This window comes from Corvus cornix, chromosome 1A (genome assembly GCF_000738735.6).
Source record: "Corvus cornix cornix isolate S_Up_H32 chromosome 1A, ASM73873v5, whole genome shotgun sequence".
NCBI classification, from domain to species: domain Eukaryota; kingdom Metazoa; phylum Chordata; class Aves; order Passeriformes; family Corvidae; genus Corvus; species Corvus cornix.
The window spans coordinates 61,028,090-61,047,605 of record NC_047057.1 but is presented as its reverse complement, the minus strand read 5'-3'; the positions used below and the strand labels follow the sequence as shown (position 1 = coordinate 61,047,605).

The 19,516-nt window shown below is 40.9% G+C and overlaps 1 protein-coding gene across 1 annotated transcript in view; it reads left to right on the top strand.

The window, feature by feature from the left end:
* Positions 1-19,516, top strand: part of ABCC9 (ATP binding cassette subfamily C member 9) — a 71,339-nt gene that overhangs the window by 2,087 nt on the left and 49,736 nt on the right. Inside the window, exons 2-10 of the mRNA XM_019292671.3 lie at positions 402-628; positions 1,943-2,020; positions 7,175-7,282; positions 8,756-8,921; positions 11,714-11,855; positions 12,224-12,345; positions 13,240-13,406; positions 14,079-14,321; positions 18,356-18,550. Coding sequence (XP_019148216.1) covers positions 8,777-8,921; positions 11,714-11,855; positions 12,224-12,345; positions 13,240-13,406; positions 14,079-14,321; positions 18,356-18,550 — 1,014 coding nt within the window. The 5' untranslated portion in view covers positions 402-628; positions 1,943-2,020; positions 7,175-7,282; positions 8,756-8,776. The remainder of the gene's footprint in view (positions 1-401; positions 629-1,942; positions 2,021-7,174; positions 7,283-8,755; positions 8,922-11,713; positions 11,856-12,223; positions 12,346-13,239; positions 13,407-14,078; positions 14,322-18,355; positions 18,551-19,516) is intronic.

The following is a 19,516-nucleotide window of genomic DNA, read 5'->3' as shown; positions in this document are numbered from 1 at the left end:
AGACCTCTATGGTCAAAAGCGAGATTTGGTCTGTATTTTAAGCAAAAAAGCTGGAGGGATTTAGCTAAGTAAGCAAAGTAAAATATCTGAGTAGACTCTTCTGCTTAAGATGGTAGAAGAGATGCAAAATTATGTTGCCAAATTCAAATTATCCAAGATTAATTCCAAAGAAATCAAAAAGCTGAATCTCTGCAATCCTGCCAAAAGTTAGGCTACCTGTCTAAATCAATTCCTTCAGATTAGCCATCTGCTAATAGTCCCTGTGCTGCATTGCAGCCTCTTGGAATCTTACTGCTCCAGACAAGGAAAAACGAAAATAAAAGCAAGCAGAAGAAATCCCAGGGGACTGTAGCTTCAGGAGGCGAAAAATTGGTGCTTTTTGTTTGCCTGTCTCTTCCCAGTTTCCTGCCCCCTTCAGCGTATGAGAAAGGCAAGAAGAGTTTGTGCACTTTGGAAACTCGATAGGAGGCAGCAGCTGATCTTCCCATCACCAGCCTAAAAATAATCCACTCCAGGGCTTGGAGCGGCTTCACTAAGTGGAGGAAAATCCTGCCATCGGGATGATATTGATCACATAGCACAACCGAGTGACACGTTGGGTTGGTATTTTGGGGTTGTGTTTACAAAGGTAAGCTGCAGAGTTTGATCTAACATTCAGCAACCAAACGGGGCATGCGATGACCCTCCCCCCATTATCTCCCACTAACCACCTCCTCCTCCTCCTTCCCTTTATATCTGTGGGACAGGGCTGCTCCTCGTTCTTTCCTGGGATTACAACTCCAATCTCTTTTTCCTTTTCCATCCGCAGGCATTCTCAGCCTTTACCGTCCCCTCCTGCTGATGTTTTCTTTGCTGCTGTTCACAGGGCTCTGTTTCTTTTTTTAAACTGTCCTGTCTTGGCAATGTGAAGTCGAAGGTTTTACAGCAGGCAGCATAGCACGCTGGTGTTGGGGATCGCATTGTGTGGAGAAGCTTTCCAAAAAAGAAAGAAAAAAAAAAGCGATGTATTTAGATGTGTGAGACCACTGCAGATGTTTGTGTGAAATGCTTTGCAGTGCCAATAGCCTGTTTAGCACCACTGCCGTTGTGATTTTCCCTGTGTTTGGAGCCTGATCCAGAAGGCTCCCGAAGTCAATGAGATTCTTTGCATTGACTTCAGCACCGTTTGGATCAGGCTGTGGCACACGGCAGTTAGCGCTGCGAATGCTGACAAGCACCAGAGGTAATTCATCATCCTGAGGCCCAGGGGAGCTGGGACAGTGCTTAGCAAGGAAGAGGGGTCTGTGGAGTATAGGTGGTCACAGCTTAAATAAGGAATAAAAAGAAAATTGTATTTTGTATTGGGTCATTTTTGATAAAATAGATTTTAAAGGGGCAGTGCTTTAAGCCGTTACCTCAGTAGAACTCTTTGCAAGACTGTAGATCACATAGGTTGGGTTAGAGTGCTTTTAGGAAGGTAAGAAGAGCAAACTAGAAGGGTTAAACCTAGAAAGGAAAGAGATTCAGAGCACTAACCTAAAATCTGTGGAAAACCTCAGAGTTAGGCCTTCCATTGTGTGCATTCAAAGCTCTAAATTAATCATTTGTCCTTAGTTAAAATTTACTATGGGAAATTCCAGAAGGAAAGACAAATTCTTGCTTTTGTGATTTCTTCGGAAGATAAGAACTAAGTACTTTTGTAAAACTACTTTCTCCACCCTGCACCTATATGCATACACATATGTATATACATACATGTTTATATGTATATATGGGCATATAATGCACATTATATGTAAGACCAAAATTAAATTTGATCTGAACTGAGACACAAGTATGCTCTGTAAATGGATATATTTTAATTAGGAAGTGCAACTGTCAATTTATATCTTTTTTTTTTAATATGGACAACAGAACTACTGCAATAAATGTTTTTCAAAATATTCTTATTCCCCCAAACAAGCTCCACCTGAGGAGTGTACTTATACTCTTTATAGTCATAAGTACCTTGCAGAGCATGACGATCAGAGTGATAATCCAGGTAAGATGAAACTCTTGAATATGAAGATTTTTAAGTCCACTTTAAAAGACCCTTAAGGTAGTTAAAATGTCTTTAATTAGAATTCTTATAGTTTTGTACTTGGTGAGGATGTTCTCATAATTTTAATGGAAATTTAGATTATCTACCATTTTTCCATTGTCTTCTTCAGAATTGCTTATGGAAAATATATCTCATGAACTGGCTTAGTGCCCTGAGAATCCCCATTTATGCTTGTTAAAATGAGATTTGTGAGTGTTTAGGTTCAATGTTTTGTCATTTCCGTGTTTACGACTTTGACCTATTTTCTTTCTTCCCAAAACTTCTCTCCTCTTCCCAGTGAATATTTATTCATGAATCCCTTTTGTGGTGCTTTCTGTTTATTCTCTTTCAACTGTGTCTGTCCACCTTAGCCTAAAACCAGGAAGTCTCGACTTGCCAGTAATGGGGACCATAGCATATAAATTTAAATGGTTAAAGAACATGAAGGGTTTTTTAGCTATTTCATTGAATGGTGAACTGCTGTTCAGAAAGTTCACGTCTCATTAAAGTAAACCAACAGGGAATCAGATTCCCAAATGATGTAAAGGAGAGATGAAACTTGCATTCCACTGGTACCAACATGGGCCCATTCTCCAGATTGTTCTTCCCATTCCCCTCTGTGAAGTTTGGCTGGTAACTTTAGCTCATACTGACTATTCAGCACAGGCCATTCTCAAAGGGAGAAGGAAAAACCACCTCTGAGAATCTCTGATGAGTTGTAGAGTTCATAAAGACAGAAGTTAAAGTGAGCAATTTGACAGTAACTTTGAAGGACGAAGGCCTTCCAGCCTACAAGTGTTAAAACAAAAAATTACCTGGCACTCAGCACTCCTGCTGGGTTTGCTGAATGCAGCTGGTGTCCTCAGATGGCACATGCTTGTTATCAGATGATCTCTGTCCCATTACTACATTTCCATGTCTGAAATGATAGATTAAACCTAGCATGCTTGGCAACATTATTATAAAGTATAACATTCCTGCAATAATTAGCAGTGAAGCAAATACATTGTGGTGTACCCACCTTGGTGCAGTCACCCCAGCATAACTTGTTGGCCTACTGTATTCAACAGCAAGTGAAATTTTCTCTGGGAAAGCCATTTTTTGTAATGACTATGAATAACATTTTCTTTTTAAATGAGTTTATGAGCACCTCAATAGTTATTTTGAAAAGTTGCTACTACCTGATGAGAAGTAGTGGTTCATAACTGCAGAGGACCAACAAGTTTCCAACTAACTTGCTACCCCTTCATCTGTTTTCTCCAGAATATTCATGTTTAGGTTACACAATTTCTTTTCTCAGTGTGGCAGTTAGACTGCTCCCATTTTGTTCAGACATTGCTGTTTGCCAGTCAAAGCCATCTTCCTGTAGAGAAACTTTTAGCTCCAAAGATTCCAGCCTAAACATGAGCTTAGAGAAAAGGTCAATCCATATGAGAAGAGGCCTTTGCTTTCCAGTGCCTCTCCCTTCCTTTGGGACCCACAGATAAAGTTTTGCTAAGAGGCTGGTGGACATTTCTCCACTCATATGTCCTTGAGAAGTCCTGTGTGAGCCAACTTGGGAATTGAAGTAGGGTAACTGCAGCAGTTCAGCTCTGATGTCAAGCTTGATGTGAGCAGGGCTTCTTATCTTGTGAACAGCACCACGGAGATTAAGAGTGTTAATTGGGAGACTGAACTAATGTTTGTGTGGCTCTCTGCTGGACTGCGAGTCCACAGCAAGGCAGGCAGACTGCTGAGGGTGATAAACCCACCTGGCTTTGCTGCTTAATTCACCTGTGTACCCTTCCAGCCAGGCTGGCTCTATGCTGCTGCCAGTGCTCCCAAGGAAGGGTCCTGGCAGGTGTAGGAGGGCAGCTGCTGCTATGGAATGTGATAACCTCTCTGAGTTGGAGGATTAAAGGCTTTAATCTCTTCCATCCCTGTTACAACAGAAATCTCTTCAAATTTCTCTTAATGTGGCTCTGCAGCCCAGTTTTACCCCTTTGATCTCTCCCTGCATACTTACTGCCACCTAAAAAGTCTGTCTCCTCATCTTTGGGAAGGAGAAAATCACCTTTGGCCACAGGGTGGGAAAACATGAGTCAGCTCTATATTCTGATTTGCTTAGGTCTAATTCAAAGATCTTCAGCATTACAGGTTTTGCTGTTCTGTGTGATCAGCATTCTGTCTTTTTTTGTGGGAAAAACAGAAAAATATTCCATGTATTTAGTTATGTGGAGAGAAACCAACAGCACTTCCTCACATGGGCAAGATACCTCTATTTCCCTCTCTACAGATCTAGTTCTGACTGAAGCCCAGCATTTGCTTACTAGAAGAGTTAAAGCCAAGAGAAGAATAATTTTATTTTTATTAAGAGAACCAAATTTGTTCAGTGGTCAGTCATAGAAGTGTTCCATCTTCCCTTCCTGCTGCAGTTTTTGATGAGTTACAACAGTAAGCACAACTGCAATTCTTCGTTCTTCATGCTCATCTTCTTTTGGTTTTTTAATTTGTTGTTCTTCCTCTTCACATTTTCATTTCATTTCATTTCATTTCATTTCATTTCATGGAATCTTTTGGTTGTACAGAAAGAAGGGAATAGTGCCTTTTCACCCTTTCACTGAGTCACTGCAGTCAAGATCTTCAATCTCTCTTAGTTTCCAGGCTCAGTTTTTTGAGTGAAAGCTTTCACTAGGACTCATTAAAAGTCAGTGTAGCTGAGGCCTTTTAAAACTCTTTAAAATTCTTAGAATTATTAAAGATCTCTTTAGCATTAACTCCCACTACTGAAATACTGTTTGAAAATGCAACTTAGACACTCTTAATTAGTCCAAAGCTTTTGAACATGCCGTTTACACTGTTTGCAGACCTAAGAATGTGTCTTTCTGTAGGTACACTGAACTTTCCAAGCGTAGGATCTGAGTATGCACACAAGGAATTTGGCCATTGTATTATCAAATTTTTATTTGAAAAAGATTGAAGGCTGAACTGTTTTCTTGGATGAGCTATTGCATCTGAAAACTTGTCATGGTCCAGCTCCTGTTATTTTTAGCAGAGCTGCAAAAACAATGTTGAAAAATGCCCTGTACTGTCTAGAGAAATCAAGGATTTGTTCTTCTGCCTTAGGGGCTTTTCTTTCTGTCCTTCTTTGGAGATGAACACAGCTTGTTAAACTTTGAGGCTAATGAAAATGAGCTTCTAGGGGCATGCCCTGATGCAGCAGAAAGTAATGGCTAATTTCAGCTTCGAACCAAAGGGCATTGACTGTAAATGCAAAGCATCCTCCCTTTGATATCAGCAAAACTTCATCCAGTATATTCCCCTTATCTAGGAAACTTGAGCCAAGAGGTAGGAACTACATTACATGCTTTATTCCAGGGGGTGATGGGTCTGTGCATCTCTCCACCTGCAGAGTTTCCTCTGTATCTAAGTTTTCCAAAAAACACAGCAAGATCCAGTGGTTTGTGTCACAAAACTGTGGAGGGTGTGTTGGATCTGCTTTCTGCACCAGAAATGGGTGGAAAAGGAATGATGGAGAGGTTCCTGTCTCCCCACAAGGCACACTGGAGATGACATTATTTCTCAGAGCTCTAAGGTAGTTTTACCTCTAAGGTAGCAGAGTGTTTTCATACCCCATTCTTGAATACCCAGAGAACTGCCAGCAGCAGAATGTGTTATGAAATTTGGGATGTGTCAACAGATGCAGAACATGAGTCCTCCACTTCCAGCCACAGCTCGTTCCCAGCACAGGGGAGACGGACAAGTGGGTGGAAGAAAGGAAGGAATGGAGGGAGGAGGGATCACTGGACTATTAATGCTTCCCTGTCAGTGCCAAACTGTACTGGATGTGTGTCCTGAGCTGGGTGCTGCTAAGCAGGGAAGTTGTACATTTTCTGATTTGGCATTTTGTGAGCTGCATTGGGTTAGCACAGCATCACGTCACTGATCAGAATATTTTGATAGACATTAAGCCTGTGGAAGTTTAATGAACATGGTAACTAGGTAAATTGATTCATGATGAAGTTTTCTATTAAAAATCTTAGGAATTTAGTGTCAATTACCCTGTCTCATTTCATTTGCAATGTAATCTTTTTTATTTTCTGAGGATTTTTTCAAACTATCCAACCTAGGCTTGATTTTCTCTCTCATTTTAAGAGAAGATGATTAAATTCTACTTCTCTCTTTTTGAAATGAACGTGTAACAAAAGTATGGTGAAAGACTGCCCATACCTTCTCATGAAAAATATCACCAGTATGATAGGCACTGTCTCTAGACATCAATATGAACTAATAAGACCAGGTTCTTTTCTCAGCCCTGGCAATGTGTGAAGGACAATTGGTTTTAAGAGTGTTACTGGACATACTCCATCACAAAACCAGGCACAGCACAGATTCTTGTGAAGATTCAGATGTGATTCTTCAAAGATGCATTTTCCCAAGAGCTTTTAGGGACTATTGTTTGAGGTGGGATAGGAAACATCTGCAAACTGATGGTGGGTTCTAGCTAGCAGAAAACACCCTCCCTGCAGTTAATAGTCCTTCACTTGAACATTTGCTGCCTCTATTCCATTTCCCTCCCAGAAAAATTGGAAAAAAACCACCAGTTCCCTTAGCTTCCCTTGGATGTGGTTTTTATCCTTTCTCCCAGATTGATATTTGGCTAGAAGCCAAAAGCTACACTGGGAGTCAATGATTCAGTGCTCATCTGAACCCAGGATTCTCCTGCCTTTCAGTACCACTCCAACCACTAGACCACAACAGCATCTTATGCTGCCTCAGAAAAGAGTCATCCTTGTGGGAAAGGGAGGAAAATTCCCAGCAGAACTCCCTTGGACTTCTGACCTTCGACAAAAATGAGAAAACAGCACTTCTGATTTTCAAGAGATTACCATTATCATTATGTTTCCCTTAAAAAAGACATGTCAAGCTTTTACAAATTAAACCCAAACAGCCCCTGTGTGTTTGTTTTTAAAGTTCCATCTTTTTTTGCTAATAACTCCTCGATATATTCAGACAGAGCCCACATTAACAGAGTGTTTCTTTTTTTTGTTATTAGCCTTATGCATTTATGAATGTATTTTGATAGAGAAACAAACTGATAGAATGATAGTGGTCATATCACTCTATTCATTATAGAGAATGGGCCAAACTCTCCATCAAATTGTGTTACAGCACATGGACTGTTAGCAGGTGGTGGTTCCTGAAGTTTGAGTCGGTTGACCCTCAGCTTTTGCCTCACAGTGAGTACGTGAATGCGAGTTATGCTTAACTTCTGGCAAATCTCAGCTATAAACTGCTGTTATATTTGGGAAAGGGAATGCATTTATCACACTCCTTTCAAAGAAACTCCTCTTCACTGATGTGTTTTGATACGGGTTATGCTTTCAGATCCAAAAAGAACTTGGTTAAAAGCGAAAAGGGGGTTTAGCAGAGGTTCAAAGTGCCTCTTTGAATTCTGTATTGTTGGGAAAGTCTGCATGTTTATTCTGTCTCTAAGGGACTACTTGTGTAGTTTATGCTTACCTTGTTATGATTACCTTGTTTAAACTTACAGAACTAATTGAGCTATTTGAGGAAAGAAGGAAACCTTTTTCTCCCCATTCAGCTGATTTTTTTTGTTTTTAAACAGCATTCATGCATTTTTTGCATCTCTATCCTGTTCTGATTCTGCAAAACTCATTAATGCCAACGTTGTTGCAGACAGATGCTCTGCTGAATTAAATATATTCCTTCTATTTTAGCATGTAAAATTCGAGAAAGGAAAAAGGTGTGGGTGAATGAGTTTGCATAACTTATTCTACAGCACTCTGTTGCTGTGTAAGTCTCAGGCAAAGAAATGAGCAAGCAAAGACTTTGCAATCCTGTTTGATCTTATAAAGAAGAATGAAAATAAATGATGCACAGGTTGCCATGAGCCAGAACCTGGCCATAATTCTGGGTCACTCTATGGCCCACGCTCTGCAACCACAAACACAGGAGCTTATCTTGGTGTACAAAGATAATCTCACAAGAAATCATGGAAGTCAGAGACTGCTGGGATGAGTCTAAGCATAAGGGCGTTCAGGATCCAGCATAAGTGCTGATTTACTGCCTAGGCAATCTACTTTGGTTAAGAGTTTGTCATTTATTTGTAATGTCTCATGTATGTGTCCATTGTTCTACGTGACAATGAAGAAATACAAAATATCAGTGAGTGCAAGGCTGCCAGATCACAAATACCAAAGGTTCAGAGCTTGCACTGGGAATGCAGTGCAACAAATTGTTGGAGATACTGCACAGACAGTGTTGGCTCACCAAAGAAACAGCAACACACAGAAATCAGCTTCTGTCCATTTGGGTTTTGTGATGAGAAATGGAAATACTTAGTATTCAAATCTTCTACTTTCTTTCTTTATATTCTTACAGAGCTTTTGCAGCATAGTGTTTGTGCCTATAATGAGCACTAGAAGTTATAGCATAATGTATTTAAAAATAGCACTTAAATAATGAATGCAGCTAAATATAAAGAATATTATCAAAATATAAATAATACTAATGTCGTATAAACATAGCCTTCTAATGTGCTTGTATTTGACATAGCCTGAAATAATTTTCAAAATACGACTGTGTTATTCTCTATGGGTTGTTCCTTCCCGGTTTCTTTATTATATTTATTTTGTCTTTAGCCAAGGGGAATGCCAGCACTCTTGGTAGTCAACAATTCTCTCTTTTCTGTAGTAGCCAGACCCTCTGGAAGAGATGGGACTCGCATTTTGTGGTAATGACAATACCTCAGCCTACAACATCAGTGCTGGCGTCCTCAGGAACGTCTGCTTTGTGGATGCCCTCAACTTGGTCCCTCATGTCTTCCTGCTCTTTATCACCTTCCCAATTTTGTTCATTGGTGAGTTATTCCATGGAGTTCTGCCATCCCAAAAACACTAGAGCATGTATTTATACTCAATCATGTTTGTATGGGCTTGGTGAAACCATTGGATGCTTTGTATTTATGAATTCTGAAAAAGAGGAGGCAGAATGGCTTCACCCAGAGGACGTGAGGCCAACCCACTGAAATGTGGGAATTTTAGATACAAATCTGACTAATCAGCATGAAGAGATGGATGAGAACCAGAGAGGTCAGATCCCAATGCTGTGAAACTTCTCTCTGTAGAAGTTTTCTTCAGATTTGAAACTGGCAACTTGCAACCTTTGCTATTATTAGATATTAGAAGACTTAGGGCAGTGGGTCTGAATTTCCTTGAAGTTACATGAATTATAGAGAATATCCAAAATGTTCACCTTGGATCCAAGGCTAGGAGAAGTGTAGGAAATATTTAAAATAGAATAATTCCTTCTTTTGCCAGCATTTGTAAATGAAAGTAGAGCAATAGAGATAATTTTTTCCCCCACAGGAATGAATAATAAGAAATGATAAATCCCTCCTGAGGAATTTAGGACAGTGGAGGGGCTCCAACTCACACAGTCTTGTAAAAAAACCCATCTAAGCTAGTACTCTAATGATACTTTTCTTCTATAGTGGTCTTTTTATCCCAGTTAATTTGCAGTGGTGAAATAAACGCAATTTAATACTTCTCCAGAGATGTCAAACAGTGGCTAACTGATCATAGGAGATTAAGAGACTTGAATAACCATCAAAAGTATTAGTGAAAATTAATATTCTCCTGACAACTGCATGAGAAATGGCCATGTCAGTTCTTCCCTGTTACCTTCCTGGTGTTGCATATGTACATTGTATTAATTTCTTCCACAAGGAAGATTTGAATTTAAATTTGAGATTTAGGGACTTTCATTATGTAAAAGACTTCAAAGTGCTTTAATAAAAGGCTACAGGAACCTGTGGGTTAAGACACTCTCTACCTAATTGTGACATGATCCAGTGACTAAAATCTAATTAAATAATTAAGCAAGAGAATAAGAAACAAATTCTAACAAATTAATAACCAAAGACTAGAAAGAAACCCCAGGGTTATGGAAACTCTCTCCAACAGTGCTGGATTTTTACCTCAGTGCTGGCTCTTCCTTTGAGGTGAGATGCAAGTCATCCTTGAAGGACAGGGCTTTGTGCAGAAGTGTTTGATGGAAGTACAGTGCAAGGTCTGAGGGCAGAGATAATATTTGAGAACATTCTAACATCAAGTGCTGCTTCGATTGTTTTTAGAGGTATTAGCCAATCAATTTTGAAATAGTACTGCAGCCACTGAAAATTCCTTCTATTTCATAATAAAGTTAGGACAAAAAATTAGTTTAAATTGTATGTTATTTATGTAAGTATGTAATTATTTGGTTTCTATTTTGTATGCTAATTATCAGGACAAATAGTTGTTGAACAGAGCATTAAAAGCCAACTGGAGCCCCTGGTACAGTCCGACTCCAAACCAGAAATTTGGTGATGAGCTGTGTTTGTGCAGATGTATGGGCAGAGAAAAAATGAAAAGCAGCTTGGGAGAGACAAAGACAGGAGCAAGGTCAAAGAAAACCACATTAGATTAGAAAAGTTTCAGAAAATGATGGAAAATGCTTGAGATATGCTTCTCTCAAAGGAGAAGAGAGAATAATTGGTTCCTGCAGTATTTTGCTTATTAAACAAGGATGAAATGGTGAAATCCTGACAGTTTCCAAGAATGAATTAACTTAGGTTCTGGTTTGTGTGTTCCTAAGTCACCTGAGGAGCCTCTAAGCACGATGAGATGCTGCATCCTTGTGTATCAAAAGCACAAAATCAAAATCAAAATGGTTTCTTTTTGTTTGGTTTCTTTACTTCCCCAAAATGTGCTGTTGTTGGGATTCTCTACGGGCTTTGGGAAGCCTGTCAGGGAATTCCAGGAGTTGCCTTACAGTAAGAGGGACTTTTGGGCTTCCTGACTCAGGACAACCCTGTATCCGTGTGGGAAGGGACAGAGGCCCAGGCTCGCCACCATGAGGAGTCAGCCTGTGGTCAGGCCTCAGCTTCCCCCTGCCCGGTCACCCCCCTCAGATCCTCTGTGTCCCGCTTCTTGCTGGGTTGCTGGCCTCAGAGAGGATCTTGCCTGGAAAGGACAAGTGACATCTGAGGTGATGACATGGAAATAGGCTTCAGGTTTAATTTGTTGATTAATTTGAGTCCTGGCGTTGTGTTGGGAGCTTTAAAGGGCCAGGAATGCGGAGGCCTAGGAGGCTGGGCTGTGCCTGAGGGACAGAAGCTGTGAAATCACTGTTCAGCATTCCCTCAGACTGTGCTCCCAAACAGGCCTGAAACAGATCATAAATGTTACTTGTTTCAAGTAAATGTATCTTGGAGGCCTCCTTTGAGGATGCAGCTTTTATATCAGTTGGGAATTTTTCCTGCTCCTGTCTGTGACTATGAAAGACGTGAGGATGCCATCATTTCAAATCTGTCAGTCCCTGTTGTCTGAGCGTGACACTTGGGATGTTTGGGGCTTTTTTTGCTTTCTTATCCTTTTTCTCAGCCAGGGATGATTTCTCTTTGACTGTAATTTGGGAAAAGTATTGTCTCCTTGTCCAGGGTTTGATTTAAATTATGGGGCAACTGAGACACTCCTGGGTCATCTTTTTAGTAACAACAGCCCTTGTAGTCTTGTGTTGATTGCGTATAAGTGTGCCCAGAAAATTGATAACCAGATCAGTCACTGACTGGCTGTGAGATAACCTTCCTCTTCCCATCTTATTGTTTCCCAGGCTGGGGAAGCCAGAGCTCCAAAGTGCAGATTCACCACAATACCTGGCTGCACTTCCCTGGGCACAACCTGCGGTGGATCCTGACGTTCACCCTGCTGTTCGTGCACGTGTGTGAAATAGCAGAGGGGATTGTTTCTGACACGTAAGTGGCAGAGTGTGGTGGCTAACCACCCTAATTGCATTTGTTAATGAACAGTGTTAATGCCTGCCGGGCTGGCTAGTAAGCCATGAGGAGGTTTTCCCCCAAAGACTTCATAGAATCCTTTCATGAACTGTCCAGGTTTTAATGGGATGAAGGTGAAGCTGTTGTTCTAAGCATTAATTCTTCTTTCGAGCTATAATGGCAAGCAAATATTGACCAAAGTTAAAGCACTCATGAGGACAAAAATCTTTTTGTCTCTAGGAAAGTCGTGTTTGTCCTCTTAAATAGATGATCAGAACACCTATGGTTTCACACAATGCTGAAAAAAAGGCACCAGATTCACTAATTTATACCTTACTTATTTTCAGACAAATGAAATCTCGCCACCTGCATCTCTTTCTACCAGCTATAATGGGATTTGTGGCTGCCACAGTATCCATAGTCTATTACCATAATATTGAAACATCCAACTTTCCAAAGTTACTGCTGGGTAAGTCTATGTCTGATATTTATTTACTCTTAAAAATCCCAGTATATTAGCCAAAGTCAGCTTGTGTAGGTTGAAGAGGATGGTGAAGAGAATATTAAAAGAGAGAGGAATAATTCTCTGCTCTTCCAGCTGTAGTATCATAGGAGTTACTGCACCTTTCACAAGGTACACATTGAAAACTGCTTTTAAATTTATCACAAAAGAGAAAGCCTTGCATGCCTGTCGCATTTCTATCATGAGCTTTTAGGTGTTTTTTGACACTGCTCATTATTTTGAGGAAAACCTTGTCTGCATTCAAAAGGTCTGTTTCAAAAGGCCACTTTGAAAAGTGATCTGACCACAAACCATCCTGTGCAGATGCTGCTCTTTTTCAACATATTTTGCAGCTGATTCTGAGATTATCCCATCTGCTCTCTCAGTCAGGAGATGGTCTGACTAGACATTGCAGAATAATGTTCCATACAGGTATATTGTCCAAATTGCCTGCAACTCAACCACCTGAACAAGCCCCTGACAGATACCAGCCAGGATGCAGGATAACACTACTTTCCATAAACTCGTTTTCAAAATGAGCACATTTCCATATTCTCACTTGGGATGCACCTTGCTTTTTCAAAGAGGCAATATGACATTTGTTAAGCTATGTGCCTTTTCCTTCACTTTAAGAGCAAAGTTCCTCTTCAGAGGAAGTCCCCTTCAATGGACTTTCTTACCCGTGTGAATATCTGCCATTGTGGATCTTTTTGAAGGGTTGTGGCCCAGGAAAGAAAACAGTGGCTGGTGACATAGAGGATCACTGGGCCTGCATTGTACCAAGCCATGGAAGCTAAAATGGTGTAGTTACACTTATTTATTATTTATTTTTAAAATTATGCACTTGCACCTGTTTTACAGCTCTTTTCCTTTACTGGATAATGGCCTTTGTCACCAAAACCATCAAGCTTGTCAGATACTGCCAGGACGGGGTGCCTTTTTCTCAGCTGCGTTTCTGCATCACTGGAATAATGGTCATCCTCTACGGGCTGCTGATGGCAGTGGAGATCAATGTCATCCGAGTCAGGGTATGTGGCTTCTTCCTCAGGATCTGCAAAAATATCAGTGGTATCATGGGGATGAAGATGGGTCCTTAGTCCCAGGAACTCTGGTTTGTGTCAAGTTTAGGCCCGAGTTTAGCTTGGCCATAAATGTTTGGTTAATTCTGTGGAAATCAGTGGTGATTTAGGTCTCTTTAAAATGTATGTTCTTGATGTATCCCCTGGGCTTGGTGTGTGTGCCTGTGTGTATCTACCCACACAAAGTGCACACATATTTGTATAGATAGATGTGTATTTGTGCACATGAGGATGGTATAGGTGTGTGGATGCAATCTTTAAAATATGTGGCGTGTTAGTGCTGATGAACTATTTATGTAGTGAATGTGTCAGCATATGTTCTTACCCATGATAATTTAAAATATAATTATTTTCCAAGAATTCATTTTTGCTGTTGTTCAGCTCAAGATAAGTGGTACTGATATGGTACAGAGCTGTATCCACATGCCATGTTGGTCAATTTTTTGCCAAGTTATCTGTCAAAATGGAAATGCTCCCATTTACATGCAAATTTATATTTAAATTCAACATATAATTACCTTTAAATGCAAATTTGTGGTTGTCTTGCACATAGTTTTTACTAAGAAATTACTATGAATAAGATAATTCCTGAGCCCATGTTGTCTATTTTCTCCTCTCCAGAGGTATGTGTTCTTCATGAACCCTCAGAAAGTAAAGCCTCCAGAGGATCTGCAGGATCTCGGGGTGAGGTTCCTACAGCCCTTTGTCAATTTGCTCTCAAAGGCAACTTACTGGTGGATGAACACTCTCATTATATCTGCTCACAAGAAACCTGTGGACCTGAAGGCCATTGGGAAGCTCCCAATTGCAATGAGAGCACTGACAAATTATGTCTGTCTCAAAGAAGCCTATGAGGAGCAAAAGGTAACCACAGATGTCCATGTCACTGTTCGGCCTTAGAAAGCCAAAGCATCACTTTGAATTTCTTCAGCTTTCATGAAATCCTCGTTTTAGGAACTTTTAACTTAGGACTGTTTGTTCCAAGGTGAAACATTGGCCTAGGAAGTTCCAATCCAATAGTTACTGTTTGGTTTTAAGTAAATTTATAGCAGGAGAGAGTTGCCAAACTGAGTGCAATTGGAAACTAAAACCACAACAGACTGATCACTTGCTAGATTTTAATACTGAAAGATTTGTTTAAATCTTAGCTACTTATGAAACTGGAAGACATTCTGTCCATAATTTCAGCTGGAAACACTCATCTTCACCTTTTTTTTTGCTCCAGACAGAGAAATAGCCAAAACCACACATCAAGAATAGCCAAAAGACTGGTGTCTTAGCAGTGACTTAGTCACCAAACTCAAACACAGCACCCTACAGGTTGCTATGAAGAAAATTAACTCCATCCCGGCCAGACCCAGTACAGAAAGCATGGCTGGGAAAACTCACTGGGTAGGGCAGGATTTTCCAGGGAAACTTCTGGATGCATTTAGGCAGCTCTCTGCTCCTACCACCTAATGGAGCTGCAGGCTCCTTTCTGTGCCTTCTGAGATGAAAGAATAATCAGTACAATTGGTTATATTTTAACAGATATAGGTTGCTTCTCTTTCCTTCTGCAGTCGAGGATTACAGAGACCAGAGATCAGGATCCTTCTGCTTTAGGCAGAAAGCTACTGAGTCTTTGGAACTGAGCTTTTCACAGCAGCTTGGGAGAGATGCATCCCTTAGGCCATCTCCTTAAGGTGCCTAAGCCCTACTTAAAGAGGGATATGCACCTACATGACCCAAGGACCTGAGTCTGTGCCATTCTTGATGACAGGCACAACAGCTGGGTGCCAGCATTTGTCTGTAGCTCATTCACATCTGCAGGTGCTGTCTGTGCCTGCCCAAAAATGCAGTTCAGTTGCCAAAAGGCAAGTTAAACGTGCTATTGCTTGTGTGCAAGAGCACAAACTTTCAGTGTGTAGCTTCCCTCAGTGTGTGTCATGCACATATAAACACTTGCATAAATGTTATTTATGCAGTTACACTCACCTACATTTCTGATGCTGCCTTACATCAGATATTTTGTGTTCTGTAGTTGTCCAAAGTCTTGAGATTACCACACATTTGTGCTACTCTTCAAAATCAGGCTGTAACCCTGAAGTAAACTGGTATTTGTAGATAACGTTAAAGTAAACCAAATGGCTAAAGCAGATCCAAGGAGCCAGGCAGTGGAACTCACTGCAGTTCGTTCCCGTCCAGAAATGTGTTGGCTTGTGCCTGGTTGGGCCAGAAAACAGCCACGTAATTAGGAAAATTCTTCAGATTGGAGTGTGGTCTGCAGTCTGGAGGAGGTGATATGCCACTGTCTCTGCTGCCAAGTGTGTATTTTACGCTAATCTCCTGTAACTGGGGAGGGGAGCCCCACAGCCTCCTCTGGATTAAGTCGGGTTACCCCTGCCTGTGCCTGGAAGTAGCTGATCTCAGCTGTGCTCCGTGGCCCTGCAGAGAGAAAACTCCTGTTCCTTCCCAAACCCTTCCTATCACACCTTGATGAAAGGTGCTGAACATGACCATGAATACTCTATATTGTAAAATGCTTTTGAGACAGCTCACATTGTCTTGCTATTTCTTCTGCATGCTATGAAAATGGAAATAATTGTATCAATTCTCACATAATTCCATTTACTGCCCCCCTGCCCAAAAAAACCTGAGATCCTGTGTCTGCTGTTGCTTGGCTTTTGTTTCAGTTTCTGTAGAAGCAGCCTAGATGTTTCACACCACATACCAGTGCATCATATATCACATATCCAAAAATAGATTTAGCACATCGATATTACATTTGGCTTAGCCCACCAACCTAAATCCTGTATAGTTTGTGCCAATGGTCAATAGAAAGCTTTTCTTTTGGGCATGTAATAGAAAAATCAATTTTTAAAGTCAAGGGCCATCAGTTTCCTATGCCTGCTATTCATGTGCCATTATGGATCTTACCTGCTAGGGCAAAAACCCAGGAAATTGTGTTAATTATAAATCACAGGAACAGGGCATTGCTCTTCATCACCAGGCTCATGCTGCCAGCTCCAGAACTATGAGAAGAGTCAGATTTCCACATTTACTGAGGCAAACCTTACAGGTGACTTGATTTATCAGCAAGCACTGTCTCACTGCCCTTTATTCCAACTGTGGATTGGCCAAGGTAGAGAAAATTACAGGAATTTGAGAGGAAGTTGACGAAGACAAGGAAAACCTAATCAAGTGCCACAGCTGAGAACAGTAGCCCAGACTGGTTAATCAACACAGCAACATTCTATGCAAGCCCATAACAATCAAGGACCATTCTGGAAAACAAATTATGATTAGAAAAAAAATCTTTCTCCCCTCTTCCCATTACATGCTTCAGCTAATATGAAATCCTGATTTAAAAAAGAAGAAAAAACAGTGTTTAGCAATAAATTAGATAAATTAATTAGTATTTTTTCCAACGAAAAGGGAACAGATTTCACGTAGTGATGACCAAGGTGTGAATTGTAGTAATAATGAAAATGGCTATTGTTAGAGGAATAAGAATTTACCTTTGCCGTTTACCAAATTTACCATTAATTGAATAATTCTGCCCAGAATAATATAACAATTTTTTTCCAAAAGATGGCAGCTGTTTACCCAATAAATTAGCTTAGCTCCTCTCAAGCTGTTCAGGTTATTAAATTATTAACCCTTTTAGGGCACTCAAGCTCAAAACCCATTAGGCCACAAATTCAGAGCCTTTTTTCTGGGCAACTCACACAAGGCCCCAGTGCTCTTTACCTCCTCAGAGGAAGCAATTTCATTCTCACCCCTTTCTGGAATGGTAGCTCTGATTTGACCTCATGGTGCTTATTTCTCCTTCCTAAGCTCCTTGGCATTGGCCTGGCCCAGTCTCTGGCAGCCACCTGGTCCACCTGCACATTTTGGCACCACACACATGATCCATCTCACTGTGGAAACAGCATAAAAAGGAAAAACTGAGAAAAAAGGAAAAAAAGACGAGGCAGCCAGGGAGGTTACAGAAACACTTGCTTTTCTTCGGTGAATTTGCTGGGGCAGGGGGTGGTTGTTGCTTGGCTGTGCTTAAAATGTTTCTGTGAAGGCTCAAGAGGGCTTGGCTTGGCTTGCAGCTTGCAGGCATCTGTGCTGCTTGAGAAATGACAGATGCTTGTTTAAAGTGTCAAAAGCTGCCGCCTGAACTGCAAGGAAGCACTCTGCAGAGCACAGCTCTGGTCAGTAAAACTCTTTCTTCGTTAAATTGAAAGGACCTCAGAGATATCAGAACTCTTCTGATTACACTGAGACATATCTGCTGGTTGGTGTTTTAGCCAAGAGCTGTGATACTGTGTAAATTCACAGATCTGAAGGCTAGAAAGGACCCTTGATTGAATTAATCTTACCTCCCATCCTGGTCTTCTGCTTTAATTTTTTGAGCACAGTTATCATTGATTGGTTGAACTGTGTCATCTTGGAAGGCATCCAAGAGATGGAAAAAATTCCAGGTAAATTAAATTAAACTATGTTCTTGTAATTGTCATGTATTTTTCCTGCAATCAGAAGCCTTTACTGGATCAAGTGGTTTCACAGCTACTGTGAAACCAGGATTACCCACGTGAGCAAAGGGCTGAAAGGTCAGAGCTCTCCCTGAGCACACATGTGCAAGGGACAATGGCTGCCTGCCAGGATGATAATCTGTGCTTGCATTCCTGTGTTCACAGGTTCAGGAAAGTGGTAGGATATAGAGGTGAGAAACCACAGTTAGCAAGGGGAGGCAGAATTTGAACTTGATGTGAAGAATGTCTGAAATCTGTTGATAATTATGATGTGTTTGCTGCCTCACCTGGTCCAAAACACCTTTCTGGAACCATTTAGGCATCCAGACAGGAATGTTGCCATATAGAGCCTGGGAGGCTTCTCTTAATGCCTGGGTACCTGTTTCTGTTTTCCAGAAAAAGGTGGAGGACCATCCCAACCGGAGCCCCTCCATTTGGTTGGCCATGTACAGTGCTTTTGGACGGCCAATCCTGCTCAGCAGCACCTTCCGCTACCTGGCCGACCTGCTGGGCTTTGCTGGGCCACTGTGCATTTCTGGCATTGTCCAGGGCTTCCAGAATACAACTAATAGTACAAATACCACAGAAAAGGTAACCTGACAACGTGGATTGAATGGCTCTGGTAGTAGTTTTAGAGTCATAGCAGGTATTTAAGACAGCTGGCTGCATGCTTTGATAGGTCTGTGGTCTACACTGTATTATTACGGTTTCTCTCAAGCAAATTGAATATTTCTGTTGTGAGAGACAGTCAAGTTAAAAACCTGAGCAGTGGGAGCCTTGGGTAGGAACGGAACACAGATTGTGGAGGCTCCCCTCAGCTCCCCAGCTGCCTGTCTTGATGGAGTGACCCCAGCAGTTCTGGGAAGAAGGAACGACTTTTCTGCTCCTCTTCAACTGTGCCTGTTTGTTTCAGGCAGGACACGCACTGGTGGTGCCTCAGTGGTGCATTCAGCCTGGGAATTTTGCTTAATTCCTATCCATTTGTCAGTTTATACTTCACTAACAGTTTTGAGCTCTCTGAAATCTGTTTTTTTACTGGGAAGCTGAGAGTAGCCAGTCCCTGTTTGTGGCTGATTGTGTTGGTTGCTGCTGTGAGGAAATGTGTTGGCACATGTGAGAAATTGAAAAGTATCCACTTTATTCAATGGCATTTTTTGATCATAAAGATGCACAAGAGATGCCAGATCACTGCTCATTTCACGTTTCACTGAGACTGAACTTTCTGAGATCACCTCTAAACACTGAGCAAGCCTCTGATACAGAACATTTTCTATTACAAGAAAAAGAATTTATTAGTAACTAATGAAAAGATACAGGTAAAATTATTTTACTGACAGCAGAGAAGAAATGACAAAGACATTTTCCTGCATTTGTTTTCTGATAGAGAAACATCTCCATACAGTTTCTGGAGTGTTTTGTCTCTGAATGAGCAGATAGGTATGTAATGGAATAGCATTTTCCTCTCCAGATAAAGTATTTGACTATCATCACTACCCAAATATCTTTTTCTTGGCTGTTCACTCCTGACATTAATTTTCTTGACTGATGGTCTCAATT